This window comes from Notolepis coatsorum, assembly GCF_963971535.1.
Source record: "Notolepis coatsorum genome assembly, contig: SCAFFOLD_177, whole genome shotgun sequence".
In the NCBI taxonomy this organism is placed as follows: Eukaryota; Metazoa; Chordata; class Actinopteri; order Aulopiformes; family Paralepididae; genus Notolepis; species Notolepis coatsorum.
This window is the reverse complement of record NW_028171157.1, coordinates 110,510-126,433: the sequence shown is the minus strand read 5'-3', so window position 1 is coordinate 126,433 and position 15,924 is coordinate 110,510. Positions and strand designations below refer to the sequence as shown.

The following is a 15,924-nucleotide window of genomic DNA, read 5'->3' as shown; positions in this document are numbered from 1 at the left end:
GTGTCTGTATAATACATTGTTTTTACTTGCTTGTTGTTAGAAGCGAAGCCATTACTATTATGGGAAATTAGTCAGCTACTGGATGATCCTACATATTTACAAATTCCTACATACCGCTGGAAAATTCAAAAAGAACGAAAATCATTTAAACATGAAAAGTGATTTGGTACAAAAATAGTTTATTAAAAACAATTTCATATGGCTGAAATATCGGGAGATTTTCATGTTCACGCCTTTTTCGTTTTTTTTTTTAACAAATCATAGAAACATCTTAGTCTGGTAAGAATGTGGGAGTTAAAACATTAAAGCAAAAGGACCACCTCATTCCACCCTCCCAAGTCAATTGGTTTCTGTCCCATGACAGCAGTACGGGGTTATAAACAACATCATAACAACTTGAAATCTTAAAGCGACAAGAGCATATTTACAGCAATGTCTAAAGCAACAGTCGCTTCACTTCAACACTTTAAATTTACACTTGGGGTTCTGTCGTGTTTAAAAGATATTCCAGCCAAAGAGTAGTGGGGTCTCCACGGCAACAAGATCAGATATGAATTCGGCTCGTCCGTCCAGTTGTTACAGTACGTGTGTGTGTGTGTGTGTGTGTGTGCGTGCTACACTTTTGCACGTCGTGTGTACCACTGAAAACTCCAGTACATTAATGAGTTGGGCTGCAGGCGAGTGCAGGGTTAATATCCATACCAACGATGTGGGACAAAAACATCAAAATGCATCCGATATTTCTGCTGGTTTGAGACACAAATTGGGACAACCCCCCACCCCCCCCTCTGAAAAAAAGGCGATCTAAAATTCAACTTTTGGAAAATCAATCAATTTTAAAATCTCCTTATAGTCATAATCGCTGCTAAGAGAAAGACCACCTTTGAGATAATGCTTACCGGTATATTATTACTGTTGATTTCTGTGTAATTGAGGTGCTTTATAGACACTCTCGTAAAGGTTTATTCCCCCATTTGAACTTGCACATCGTTCTATATAATAACAACTAGACATTTATATCCCTATACGGCCCAAATGATCAGTCCACCTTTTGTGACCACGCCCCTAACTCAAGCCATTGAGGAGTAGTTAAATGTTTTTAGTTTTATGAGAATAGCGCCACCATGAGGCCAGATGACTCAGAACTTCACAGGGTCTCCTTGCTATGGTAAGGCGAATATACTTGTCAAGTTTAGCGGAAATCTTATCAGGAGATGCACCAATTTGAGTATGGAACGTTTGGCCTGATGGTGGCGCTAGAGGAAAGCTCATTGGGTCATTAACATCAATAGGCTTCTTCCACTAGGGGTCATGTATGTTCACCGCAAATTTGGAAAGATTAGAATGAAAGCTATTCGAGTTATCACGTTCACAAGTAGGATATGAATGTTTGGCCTGATGGTGGTTCTAAAATAAAGGTCATGGGGTCACCAAAATCAACAGGGTCCATCCTCTACGAGTCATAAATGTGCACCGCAAATTTGAAATTAGAGCGAAAGCTATCTGCGCTATCGCGTTCACAATAAAAAAAATATGAAGTTCTGACCGACGGTGGTGCTAGAGAAAAGGTCAAGGGGTGATCGATGTGCGCCGGAGATCTTAAGGGATTTGAATGAAAGCTATTCAAATGATCGCATCAAGGCAAAAAGTCTGCAGCGGCGGCGGTCGAGGTAAATCCATGAGATCCCAGTCACAGTCATTCGAGGATATAATAATACAAAAAGAAAATCTAATTTAGTTGTGATTTTTCATGCGTGCGTTTGATCTACACAAAGTTCTATATTCTATTGATCTGTAAAGGATATTCTAGACATGTGTGTGAAGGTGTAAACATCCCTCTGGAGCTCCGGGTGTTTCCTGCCCCATGCAGTCCACCTTCCTCTCTCAGCGCATGTTCAGAGTAGAAACACTCTACTACAGCATGGGCTGCACCAGAAAAAAAAGGCGCAAAAAGAATCGCAAACCAATCAAGAACGGATATATAGCACACCGGTTAAAATTTACAATGATATATCCGGAAGAGCCCTTTAAATCAACGCTAATCCTACGGTTGCCTGTAATGTTGTGATAATTATGACCTATACCTGTACAAGATATGCCGTTTTACAGTGGGATGTTTACCGTTTGCGAGTGTTCTCCGGAAAACGAGACAGGCTGGTTTGCACTGCAGGTCATGTTCGCAGGCCTTCCAGAGGCATAGATATAGTCTGACCAACAGTTGGCAATAGTTCTGATTGTAATTGCCACTGAAAACTGGAACGGGCAGACTAGGACTAGCTATGGCTCTGGTTTTAATCTGGTGAGTGTTACTAGCACATTTCTTTTTAATAAAAAAAAAAAAAATCACATGCGATTCCCAACCATTGAAAGCTAAATTATACGAGATTAATTTCTTTCCAGCTAATTTCTTAGTTATAAACTAGACTGAGTAACGAAGTAGGTGTTTATAGGTGTGGTATTGATACAGTCTGGGAACACAATGACGTTTCACAGACTGCTGCCATTAAAAAGGAGACGTTACCCATGCCTATGGACAGTTGGCCTCATGGTGATTGGTCCTCCCTAGCCTGAGTGACACATTCCATTTTTCCCCTCTCCTTCTAGAAAAACGTTTTGACAGAATGACTGACGGGACGGACAGGTGGACGGATGGATGGATGGATGGATGAGTGACAGACTGACTTCTACCAGCTGCTAGTAGATATCAACAAATAATTCCAAAAGTAAACTCTGGAACAGTACATAATTTTAAAAGAAAGCAAACCCTTCCTGGGTTTTTGCCTGGATGAAAGTGAAGTGTTATCCGTTTTCTTTCGCAAGCAAGCGGGTATGTTATTTAAGTAACACATGGCTGGCTACCAATTAACGCTGACTAGAAAAAGACTTGCGAGGATAAGCTCAACTTCGAAGGCTATGCAAGTCGCCATGTCATTGAAAAGCATACGTCCTCTGTGAACCGTGCCTACTGTGATGGTTAATATCAAGGGCGAACGTTTAAGCACATTGGGTACAGGCTCGCTAATGTGTTTGTTCAGTTTGAGATCCGTCATCGGTTGCCGTGACCCTTAACCCTTTCACTACCACACTACCGAAGGTTAACCTTTCACTACCACACTACAGATGGTTAACGGTCTGTAGTGTGGTAGTGAAAGGGTTAAGTCTCGGTCGTGTGGTAGTGAAAGGGTTAACCCTTTCCAGTGTGGTAATGAAAGGGTTAAAGGATAAAGTGAACGTCTTTGCAGCATCCTGTATTTCAGGAAGACAAATAGTTTACAATTGTTCAAATTCAGGCCATAAATCGGACAAACATTGGAGCTCTAGAAAATATTTTGGGAAAAGACGATCGATGCAGTGTCCCCAAAAATCAAGGCATTTTCAGATTTGCTGTAAAAATAAATCAATCATACGCCAGTTACTCCACCTTAAATGTCATCACGCTATCTAGCAGTCATAACGTATGTCATTACTTATGGTGATTTATCTGGGTGGGGTGTGGGTTGGTCGATTAGGCCACTGTGTGAAAAATAACTAAACACCGTCATGCAAACCAGCTCCTGATGGGAAATTGATGTGAAATGCAAATATCAACTGGGGGAAAATAACTACCGTATGCAACATGCACTTTCTTTTTGTAGCCGAAAGAGAATGTTTAAATACCGACGCAAATTCAAGGTTTTCCTGCTAGACAATAAGTTCGGGAGGCTTTGGATTTTTAGAAAATGTCATAATTTTAATGCCACCTACTGGCAATTACGGGCTATAACACAAACCTTCAGAGAGGGCCTTCCAAACTACTTTCTCATGAACATTTGTTTTCATCTGCCGAGGGTTGAGGTTAGGATAGTGAATAGTGTCTGTCTGTTTTGTTTTTGACTTAAATTCCATCGCTAAGAGACAGTTTGTGGCTGCAGGGGTCAATCCTTGAGCTCCTCCGTTGCCTCCGCAGAGCCAGTCTGAGCGGGAGCCGGGGAGTCCGAGACCACAGCCTCTACTGCAGCAGGAGCAGTTACTTCAGGCGGAGGAATAGAAGGTTTGGATTCTGTTGTCTGATGCACAGGTTCCTTACTGGGTTCTTTACTGGACTCCTTACTGGGCTCTTTACTGGGCTCTTTACTGGACTCCTTACTGGGCTCTTTACTGGGCTCCTTACTGGACTCCTTACTGGGCTCTTTACTGGGTTCTTTACTGGGCTCCTTACTGGGCTCCTTACTGGACTCCTTACTGGGTTCTTTACTGGGCTCCTTACTGGGCTCCTTACTGGACTCCTTACTGAGTTCTTTGCTGGGTTCCGTGGTAACCGCAGGAGCGCCAGGCGTTCTGAACTTGTCCATGTTATCCAGCTCTGCTAACCGGTCATCCCTGTCCCACCGTGTGCCCCTCTCCCTCCTCTCCGATCGCCGTGGCCTCTCACCCGCTTTTCCATCTCCACGCACGCTCTCTTTGCTTCCCCCCTCTCCCTTCGCTCGCTCCTTCTCCCCTTCTACCTTCGCTCGCTCCTTCTCCCCTTCTCCCTTCGCTCGCTCCTTCTCCCCTTCTCCCTTCGCTCGCTCCTTCTCCCCTTCTACCTTCGCTCGCTCCTTCTCCCCTTCTCCCCTCGCTCGCTCCCTCTCCCCTTCTCCCCTCGCTCGCTCCCTCTCCCCTTCTCCCCTCCCTCGCTCCCTCTCCCCTTCTCCCCTCCCTCGCTCCCTCTCCCCGTCTTCACCTCGGTCCCGGTCGGCCTCTCGGCTGCCCCGCTTCTCTCTCCAGTCGCTTCTGTCCCTCTCTCGGTCTCTGTCCCGGTCCCTCTCTCGGTCTCTGTCTTTGTCGTGGTCTCTGTCACGATCCCTGTCTCTCTCTCTCTCCCTCTCCCATCCTCCTCCTTCTCTGCCTCCCCGATGGTCACCCCCGTCTTCCTGCCAGCCCCCGAGCCTTCCCCTTCCAAATGGCCTCCTCCCTCCCCCAAATCCTCTATCCCTCTCCGGGTCTCTGTCCCTGAAGCCGGGCCTGTCTCCCCTGAAGCCTGGCCTCCCGTCCATCTCTTCAGGCCCGTCCGGTCCGCGAGGAGGACCTCCCCTGAACAATGGCCTCTTGTCCATCTCTTCAGGCCCGTCCGGTCCACGAGGAGGACCTCCCCTGAACCCTGGCCTCTTGTCCATCTCTTCAGGCCCGTCCGGTCCACGAGGAGGACCTCCCCTGAACCCTGGCCTCTTGTCCATCTCTTCAGGCCCGTCCGGTCCGCGAGGAGGACCTCCCCTGAACCCTGGCCTCTTGTCAATCTCTTCAGGCCCGTCCAGTCCACGAGGAGGAGCTCCCCTGAAGCCTGGCCTCACGTCCATCTCTTCAGGTCCGTCCGGTCCACGAGGAGGAGCTCCCCTGAAGCCTGGCCTCCCGTCCATCTCTTCAGGCCCGTCCGGTCCGCGAGGAGGACCTCCCCTGAACCCTGGCCTCTTGTCAATCTCTTCAGGCCCGTCCGGTCCACAAGGAGGACCTCCCCTGAAGCCTGGCCTCTTGTCCATCTCTTCAGGCCCGTCCGGTCCACGAGGAGGACCTCCCCTGAAGCCTGGCCTCCCGTCCATCTCTTCAGGCCCGTCCGGTCCACGAGGAGGAGCTCCCCTAAAGCCTGGCCTCCCGTCCATCTCTTCAGGCCCGTCCGGTCCGCGAGGAGGACCTCCCCTGAACCCTGGCCTCTTGTCCATCTCGTCAGGCCCGTCCGGTCCGCGAGGAGGACCTCCCCTGAACCCTGGCCTCCCGTCCATCTCTTCAGGCCCCTCCGGACCACGAGGAGGACCTCCCCTGAACCCTGGCCTCTTGTCCATCTCTTCAGGCCCCTCCGGACCACGAGGAGGACCTCCCCTGAAGCCTGGCCTCCCGTCCATCTCTTCAGGCCCGTCCGGTCCGCGAGGAGGACCTCCCCTGAACCCTGGCCTCTTGTCCATCTCTTCAGGCCCGTCCGGTCCACGAGGAGGACCTTCCCTGAACCCTGGCCTCCCGTCCATCTCTTCAGGCCCGTCCGGTCCGCGAGGAGGACCTCCCCTGAACCCTGGCCTCCCGTCCATCTCTTCAGGCCCGTCCGGTCCGCGAGGAGGACCTCCCCTGAACCCTGGCCTCCCGCCCATCTCTTCAGGACGCTCCGGTCCGCGAGGAGGACCGCCCCTGAACCCTGGCCTCCCGTCCATCTCTTCAGGCCGCTCCGGTCCACGAGGAGGACCGCCCCTGAACACTGGCCTCCCGTCCATCTCTTCAGGCCCCTGCGGTCCGCGAGGAGGACCGCCCCTGAACCCTGGCCTCCCATCCATCTCTTCAGGCCCCTCCGGACAACGAGGAGGACCTCCCCTGAACCCTGGCCTCCCGTCCATCTCTTCAGGCCCCTGCGGTCCGCGAGGAGGACCGCCCCTGAACCCTGGCCTCCCGTCCATCTCTTCAGGCCCCTGCGGTCCACGAGGAGGACCTCCCCTGAACCCTGGCCTCCCGTCCATCTCTTCAGGCCCGTCCGGTCCGCGAGGAGGACCTCCCCTGAAGCCTGGCCTCCCGTCCATCTCTTCAGGCCCCTGCGGTCCGCGAGGAGGACCTCCCCTGAACCCTGGCCTACCGTCCATCTCTTCAGGCCCGTCCGGTCCGCGAGGAGGACCGCCCCTGAAGCCTGGCCTCCCGCCCATCTCTTCAGGCCCATCCGGTCCGCGAGGAGGACCGCCCCTGAAGCCTGGCCTCCCGCCCATCTCTTCAGGCCCGTCCGGTCCGCGAGGAGGACCTCCCCTGAAGCCTGGCCTCCCGCCCATCTCTTCAGGCCCGTCCGGTCCGCGAGGAGGACCCCCCGGTCTGATGAAGGGGGGAGGAGGTCCAGGCGGAAGACAGTGTGGAGGGAAAGGACCCCTCATCAGGCGGGGAGGGGGCATCCCAAAGCCCCTCGGAGGTGGCTCGTGGTGCATCATATGAGGGTGGGGTCCCCTGTGCAACATCTGCGGGGGCATGGGGGGCATATTGGGGTGAGGAGGGCGCAGGTTGTGGGGCGGGGGGAAACGCTGCATGTGTGGAGGGGGTAGAACTGGAGGTCGCTGGAGGGGCATTAAGCCGGGCCGGGCACCAAGCAGGCCACATAATGGGGGTGGGATGTTTCCTGGAGGTCCCCCTGGAGGACCACCCACCTGGTTACCTGCAGGGAGAAACACCAAATACAGCTTTAATTTGGCTTCTTTCGGACCATACTGTATCATGGAATCTAGTTATTCAAACAGTGTTTTAAAAGGATCAAAATCTCACACATATATATATATATGATAGATTATTGGCATGCTGAAGAGGTGGCCTATTTGACTGACCCATGGGTCCCATCTGGTTGCCAAAGAGGTTGGGCCCATCGGGCCCCTCGTCAGGATTTCTTTTGTGGCCCAGACCTGCTGGATCCAGAGATGGGTCCTCAAGCCCACCTTTTGAATGAGGATGAGGGCCCGGGGGCATGGCTCCTGGAGGGAATCCTGTGGGGAGAGGGGAGATACGATGAATACAGATCCACTGGAGGTGTGGGTGTGTGAGAGAGAGAGAGAGAGAGAGAGAGAGAGAGAGAGATACACAGACAGCCTTTGAGAATAAATCTGTCTGGAGTAAAGGAGAGAGTGGAAGACCAAGTGTGAACGGATGGTTTGAGAGAGACTGCCACAGCGAGACAAGATGTCATAAGAGGTTCCTTACCTGGATGCATCTGCATGGGATTGAACCCAGGCCTGATGAAGTGGGGTGGGGGTACGCCAGGGGGGAAGGCAGGGCCCATGGGACCAGGGAAGCCCGGAGGCTGCAGAGGTCCCATGCCGACCATGGGCTGCTGCATTGGAGGAACCTGGAGCGAGAAGGTTGAAGGACCGTCACACATCGAGCAAGCAAGAGATATTGTGTCAACATTCGCTGGTATTTTGATATATCTGGGAGCTAGACCAACATACTTCCATGTCAGTCCAATGCATGGGTTGCAATACACCATTGAACCACTAGGTGGCTGTGCTGCGTTGTGTTCTACAAATGGCTATATTTTCTATACTTCCTCAGCCGGTCTTTCTTGGATTTGGTCCATGTTTGTAATGTAGTTCAGGGCTCCAGAGTGCGCCCGTTTTGGTCGCATTTTGCGACCAAAACTCAGAGCTGTGCGACTGGATGTTTTCCCTTGTCGCACTGGTTAATCACAATCGATAATGGAATGTTGCGACCAAGCTCCCGAGATGATAAAATGGTAAATATGGAAGTACGTCAGAGGAACACATCCTCGGGCCTCTTTATTAGGAATATACCCTTGTGTTTGCCATTTTTATAAAATTTTGCAGGACATTACAGCAAATTAGTTTCTTGTAGAAAACACAAATACCAAATACAGCCCCCCTTCGGACCGCCCCCCCTAGCTGAAACCCTGCACCATCCTGGGCAGAGCCCTGCGTCCTCCTCACCGGTGCAGGAGGAGCAGACACAGGGACCACTGGTATGACTTGTGTCTCTTCAGGCTGCTGTGGTTCCGAGCGTCCGTTGTGGGCGTTGGGCTCCCCGGGCTTCTCCGAACTGTTCTCTCCTTTCCACTCTTTAGGGAAACAAGAAACAAAGAGTGAGCCTCAGTCTATCCAGGTATCACAGTGACTGCTTTAGGTACCTGGTCCGCAAGTGTTGAGACGGACTAGACTTCTTACTTTGAGTATGTTTGACTTTGAAGGAAACGATGCACTCTAAAATATATTAGGATAGAAGTGCTAGAGGCTCATACGTGATCCGGTAAAGAATTAAACAGGCCACACATCTATACAGTCGAAACATATGCATATTTCAAATGGCACTATGGCACATATTGACACAATGGTGGCCGCCAGCGGCTGCAAACTCCAGTCAATGAGACAAACAAGGAGAAACAAGTGAAAATGGCAAGACATTTATTTTTTCTTTAATATTCAGTGAGGATAGTGCATCTAAATTGGCTAGAGCACAAGTTCGGAATGATTTCAGGAAACTCTAAAAATGGCGATCAAATATGTTTCCAGGATGTCAGATAGGGTTTTGTGTCCCAAAATGATCATAGTTTGGGGCAGAAATAAATAATAAGATATGGCTTTCATATCTTTTATTTTAAGGTTGGCAGGGGCGTGGCTACAGCGATCGCATCTGAAAAAAGTTACTTCTTTGAATTTAAATAGTTCCTCCTATGGTAGTGAAGCTGGTGGCCAGGGGGATGAGGGAAACTGAGTCTTTACAAAATTCCACACCTCAAGATAGTGATGTAAACACGGTCATGTTTGCTCGATAGGGAAGGTTTCTTGGAAATGATCATGAAGGCAAGCAATTCCCTTCCTTTTCCACAAGGAAAAGGCAGAATCTAAAGAGGACGGGGAAACGGAAACTTGGAAGTGATGGGACTTAAGAATTGAAGCAGGGGAGAATTTGAAATGGTGAAATTGAGATTTTTAAGGTTATTTTGTGTATCAGGATATGGAGGATATGAGGAACATAAGAAAGTGGATAGAGAAGATGATGTACATGACTTGGCCTCAATTGAACACCAGGGAGCATCAGCAGAGTGATACCAGTACAAACGTTTGTGAATATTAGCTGCCCAATAATAGTATAAAGAGTTTGGGAGAGCAGGCCTACACCTAATTTGCATTCTTGTAAAACAGTACCACTAATTTCCGGATGTTTTCCTGCCCAAATAAATGTAGAAATCAGTTTGTTTAAAGACTGAATATTTGTTTGAGTGTAGACATTTTTGGTAAATTGGTCATTTTTACGGTGATGATTCTGCCAGTTAGGGTCAAGGGTAAATTATTCCATCTCTGAACATTTTGTTTGAGATAATAGGGGAGTGGAACTAGTACAAGAAAGAGCTGCATGATAACAAGTAATGTTCACCCTGATATATTTAAACCCTGATTGAGATAAGTGGAAAGGTATTCTGACTGTTGCATTTGCAACACTAAAGTATTGATTGGGAAAATTGGGATTGGGATAATTTAGTTTGTACCCAGAGAAAGAGCCAAAATCATGTAGAATTGAGATTATAGTGGGAATAGAGGCTGCAGGATTCATGCCAAAGTAAAAAGTCGTCGCACAATATTTTGTGTCCTCTTGACGAATACCTTGGAATAAGGGTGCAACATAATTGAAAGAAATTCGATCGCCAAAGCGAACAGAATGGGACTCAAAGGGCAACCCTGACGTGTACCACATGAAACAACAAAATAGTCTGACAGCATGTCATTAGTAGTAAAGCAGCAAGTATGAGGGTTAGTATATAAAAGATGAATCCAAGCGATAAAGCAGTCACCAAAGCCACATTTCCTGTAGTGTAGTAAATAATGTTTATAAGGGTGGCATAAGTTAAAGAAAGTGATGTCCCTTGACACAGTGTGTTTTTACCTGGTGATAGGGTGTCTACGTCGGGCATTCCTCCCTCGCTCACAACCTCTAGCTGGTCCTCTGTGATCTTAGACCAGGGGATGTATGTGACGCCCAGCTCCATGTCCCAGTACTGCTTATACTCTGGTTTTATGCCCTTGTTCAATGCCCATGCAATCTGGCAAAATTAAGACAAACAATACATGATTCACACAAGAAGTAATTTTCTCTCTGAACAGCGGACGGAAAACCAACAGGATGCGATGTATATGTTCCCTTACCTTGATGGCTTTCTGGTTGACCTTGTGGGTCCCTCTGCCGAGCTTCTGCAAAGCTCTGAAGGCATCTAGCCTGTGCAACATGACAATGTAAGCACAGCCACGTGGTGGAATCATCTGAAGAAGGAGAAGTTCTGTGTGAACATTCAATGTTTTGACCACACTTGGTTCTCAAGATCCTTGGTTCTCAAGTCAAGTCAAGAGTTTTATTTGTCACGGCATACAGTGAAATGTGGGAGGTCATGCCCGCAGCGATTGTGCAATAATACAAGTAATAAGATAAGACTTTTGTGCAATAATACAAGTAATAATAATAAGACATAACAGCTATAATGTACATAAAGTTGACAAAAAGCATGGTAAAGACATGCTATGGTCATGAGATAGTGCAATACAATGTTAGTTATACTATATATCCTTATGCTATCTTGCTATATCCATCTATTTACTATACAAGACCCACTCCTGTTCTTTATTTTTTCCTTTTAAAGTGACCTTTTCATTTTGTAAAGTAACCGTTGAGTGTGAGCGTGTGCAGCATGTGTGTGATGATGTGTGTGTTCGTATACAGTGTGTGTGTGTTGTGTGTGTATTCTCATGTGTGCTTGTGTGTGGAGAGTTCAGTGTTCAAGACTCTGATGGCCTGGGGGAAGAAGCTGAGCTCGTGGTTGATTTTGGGATCTATTTAGGGTGTTCCGTTTAAGGCCAACTTACATTGATGGAGTCAATCTCGCCAAACTCCTCCAGTATACAGGCAACATCTTGCTGCTGTGTCCTCTTGTCCAACTGGCCAACCCACAGAGTGGTACTGCACACTGAGGGGGAATAGATCGACAATCAAAGAGAATGAGGCACAGGGGATAATGGAAGAATGCAATCAATATTGAGAATAAGAGGAAGAAAAACAAAGCCATTTGAGGAACTCATAAGACTTATAAATGATCTCTAACTACCTAGTAATAATTAAGCAATATCACAGGAGAGGCAGTGCTGTTATACTGAATATAACTTTCAGCATGGCTGTGATTTGGTCATAGGTACAAGGTCGCAGGCAGAGTAGCAAAGATAATCACAGCCAGCATGACCCAGAGTGTGCTATTGCTTTTATACAACGGTTCTACAAACGCCATTTATTAGTTAATAATAAAACGTCATTATGATTAGTTTGTTTATTTGTTTGCTACTTTGTGTCAGCTTCTTCCCTTCCCTTCACCCTCTTCCGGCGACCGTTTATCATTTAATTAAAATGTTATTTGTGGAAACATGTTCATCTTTATGGTGCAAAGTTAGTTACAATCAATGATCTTTAATGTAATTAGCTCAACTGCACAGCCCTGCTAAATATTCCATCCTGTAAATATTCAACACTGTATTGTTATTTTTATTCTAATTAGTGTATATACCTGACCACATCGTGCAGTTGCACAGCCCTGGCCTATTCCTATTTTATAATTATACCATATTCTATTGCGCTTCTATGTTAACTTAATCTAGTTTATATTCCATTTTATTTGATTCCACCTTTTAATTTGTTATTCTACCATAAGTGTCTGTCCGTCAATGTGGCACAAAAACAACCAAATCAAGTTCCTTGTATGTGAAAACTACTTGGCAATAAAGACCTTTCTGATTCTGATTAACAGTTATCTAGAACAGCGGTTCTCAACAGGGGTTCCGCGGCACACAGGGGTTCCGCGGAGAGCTGCCAGGGGTTCCGCGAGATGCCTGATGGGAATGTTTCTTTAAGAATATAGAATGACAACTATTTAACTAAACAAATAGTCTATCTAGTGCTTCATGTGTATACAATAATTGCCTAATCTAATAACATGAACAAAAAAGAAATCGATCAAAATGTCTTCACACGTTTCGTAAAGTTATTATAGAAACATCACCAACTTAACGTCCGCGGCAGGCGTCATTGCTTTTACCAACAGATTTTCCAACGCATTTCCAGAGCAGTCGCATCCGTGTGACGTCACATCACAGGTCCTATCTCCGTTACAGAGCCCGCTCTGGTCCATAAACAAGGAAATACAAAGCGGCTGTCGTGATAATCATAGATATATCCCTTCGCATTGCGCGATTTGCGTCTCAAACATAGAAATGTGCCTCTGAAAGTTTCAGCACCATGGAGAGCACCATAGTGCCTTAGTGCTTGAGGAATTTATATTTATGACTGGACCGTGCAGCTTCCAGTAGAGCCTTCTGACCAAGAGCATTTATAAAAAGCTGAACATGAGAGAGAAATTCGTTTTTACTTGTATTTCTCTCTTCACAAGCTCCACACTGCATCTATTTCTCTGGTCCGTCCACGCGCCGCATATATATAGAACATAATAATCACTAAATGCATTCAGTGCTGGATCTAATCAAATGGATTTATCGAGACACGTAGAGCTGCCGCGGTATTGATGTTTTCCTTACCGCACAAATTTGCAAAATATTTCCAAAGTTTGAATGCATTTTTTTTTTTAGTAGTAGTCTACTCTTTATAGCATATAGCCTGCCTCTAGTCTAAATGTCTATCTTTAGAGGATGACTTTGCAGCATGAATATTGTTTGGGATTCGGCAAGCACGCATTAGTTATTGAAAGTGAAACACGGATTCAAAGTTTCCCCTCTGGTCGTGCGCCGTTTCACTCGGTGTCGCGGGCAGGGGTGGTTACCCCCCCGACCCTTTCTTATTATTATTACTATAAAGTTACTACTTTATAATGAAGGCATTCGTTTTGTGGCATTAACATTATATAGTTATACGTTCAATAACATCAGCGTATTTACCGGACCATAGCAAGGCAAGCAATACAATTCATATCTCAGTTCCTTTCTTTGCTCAGAGCGTGCTGAGTTGTCCCATTCTGCGGTCTGTTAATAAAGTTTTCAATCAGACAAGTGTATAGAACGAAGGGCTTTTATTATAACATTCGTTGCAGACAGTAAAATCATTATGTCTCGTTTAGTACTCCTGAGGAGCGATGGTAGTCCACTCCGGCGGGGAGCTAAAGCTAACGTTATTAGCCGTATTGTGATGCCTCTCTTCTTTTTTCTTTTTTTTATTGGTCTTTTTCCTTCTCCATTTTCCTCCGATTTTCTCCCCATCCCAATGTTAGTCGTATGCCAATTCCCAGTCCCTTCCTGGTCGCTGCGCTTTACCCCCTACAGTCAGATCATATGGGAGAGTGGAGGCTACCACGTGCTTCCTCCGACACACGTCCAGCCAATCACCGCTTCTTTTCACCTGGCAGCGCGGATTCTCACTGAGAGGGCGTAGCGTGTGGGAGGACCACACTATCCCCCTCACGTCCAATCCGCGCTTAGCAGGCGCCCCGACCGAACTGTAGGAGTCGCTGTTTACAACGACCCGGACCCACCCCGCCAGCTTCTCCCACCCTCTGATACAGCCAATCGTATCAGTGCAGACGGCCAGCCAAGCTGGTGACAACCCCGGAGCTGTGAGCTGGATTCGAACAGGCAAATCCAACTCAGCTCCGGGGCTGGTGACGAACGCAATCTCCGCTCGACCACCTAACCGCCCTTGTGATGCCTCTCTTCTGACCAATCAGTGGTCTGCAATGTTTCACGTGACTTTTCTGGTACCCAATAGGGTCGCTTGGAACCTCGATAGAGGAGTAGGGTATATCTGCAGAGCCGCAAGCCCAACGAGAGGAGGGTAATTTATTATTATTATTATTATAAAAAAACAGATGTGATGCGGTATTCAGCCTACTCTGCGGTGGCCGTGATGTAACAGCGATACCGCGGTAATGCGGTAATTGCGGCAGCTCTAGAGACACGTTATGGAAAGTTCAAGACCGGATCACACAGCTTCTGAAACTCGCCAAGTGCAGACCAAGTGAGTGAGTGTATCAGCTGCTGTGTTATGATTATTATGATACAAAATGTGAATGAATGAATGAAAACTGTATTTAACAGATGAATTGAAATGTGATGAATTGAAAATGGGGGACCCTGATGGAAACAAGACGAAAGTCTTTCTCAGGTCTGCATCCTCTTAACAATTGTATGTATTGAGCCGTACTGTACTGTACCCATTCTGCAATCTGTTAATAAACTTTTCAATCAATCAATCAAAGATAAACAGTAAAAGGCACTCTGCAGATTACATTTATATATAGCTGTTTTATACGTCAACATTGTATTGCTGACCATCAACAAAGAATGACAGGATGTGATGTCATAATCAATCGTAACCTCACTAGAATAATATTTCCAACGTGAAACGCAAAGCTGAATTTTCACACAAAATGGACACGTTTTTGACTCGTCCATCGAAACAGGTTACAGTTACCAATACCAATTCAGTACCTTCCATTACCAATTCGACCGCTGAGATTGACCCAGTCTTGGACACAGAAGTTGATGACACAGAAGCTGTTAATAATAAAAAGCTAAAATGTTCGGCTAAACCAAAACTGGCAAAATGTCGGAAATATGAAGATGGTTACCTTAATTATGGCTTTGTTGTATTCCCTGGGAGCAAAAGCTCACCACAACCACAATGTGTCATTTGTTCTCAAGTGCTATCCAACAAGTCTTTGGCACCCTCCAAGTTAATCAGACATTTACAGACAAAACATGGCCATTACAGCTGCAACAGAGCACTTTATTGATATTTTTCTGTATTTAAAAAAATAAATACATGATTTTCTGTTTGAGAAATGGTCACACTATTGCTATATTTATTTATACATTTAGACCTGAAACGCCTGCTAATAATGCATTATATAGCCTGCATATACACACAAATGTGTTTCCCGGTTTCAATAGGTTAAATAAACGTTATTTTGAAAGCAAGCACTTTTGTCATCATTGTAGCAAAAAAGACAGGACCGGAAAAGTCTTTATCGTATGTAGGGGTGCCCTGGAATTTATTTTTGGACACAGGGGTGCCTTGGCAGCAGAAAGGTTGAGAACCCCTGATCTAGAACACGTGCAAAGCGGAGTGATACGTGTATAGTTAAAAGTCCCAGTGCTAGGCGGCTGGGTGGCACAGCGGACAAGGCGCTCGTCACCAACGCAAGAGATACTGGTATCGAATCCAGCTGTCACAGCGTTGCTTCCGGCTTGGCCGGCCGTCATACTGGCTCGATTGGTAGAGTCAGCGGGTGGGAAGCCGGCGTGGGTGGGTCCTGGTCGTTGTGGACAGCGACTCCTACAGTTCGGTCGGGGCACCTGCACAGCGAGGGAAGGATCTGGGAGAGGTAGTGTGACCTTCCACACGTTACACTCCCCCCCCCCCCCCCCCCCGTGAGAGTCCGCGCTGCCAGGTGAAAAGAAGCGGTGG

At 47.0% G+C, this 15,924-nt stretch overlaps 1 protein-coding gene across 1 annotated transcript in view; it reads right to left on the bottom strand.

Moving 5' to 3' along the window:
- Positions 1-234: 234 nt before the first annotated feature.
- The window catches only part of LOC311248331 (uncharacterized protein), a 56,140-nt gene continuing 40,450 nt past the window's right edge, over positions 235-15,924 (bottom strand). The window contains exons 14-20 of the mRNA XM_084339232.1: positions 11,331-11,431; positions 10,620-10,733; positions 10,360-10,516; positions 8,409-8,536; positions 7,666-7,810; positions 7,296-7,451; positions 235-7,129 (exon numbers count right to left, since the gene is read on the bottom strand). Coding sequence (XP_084195358.1) covers positions 3,915-7,129; positions 7,296-7,451; positions 7,666-7,810; positions 8,409-8,536; positions 10,360-10,516; positions 10,620-10,733; positions 11,331-11,431 — 4,016 coding nt within the window. The 3' untranslated portion in view covers positions 235-3,914. The remainder of the gene's footprint in view (positions 7,130-7,295; positions 7,452-7,665; positions 7,811-8,408; positions 8,537-10,359; positions 10,517-10,619; positions 10,734-11,330; positions 11,432-15,924) is intronic.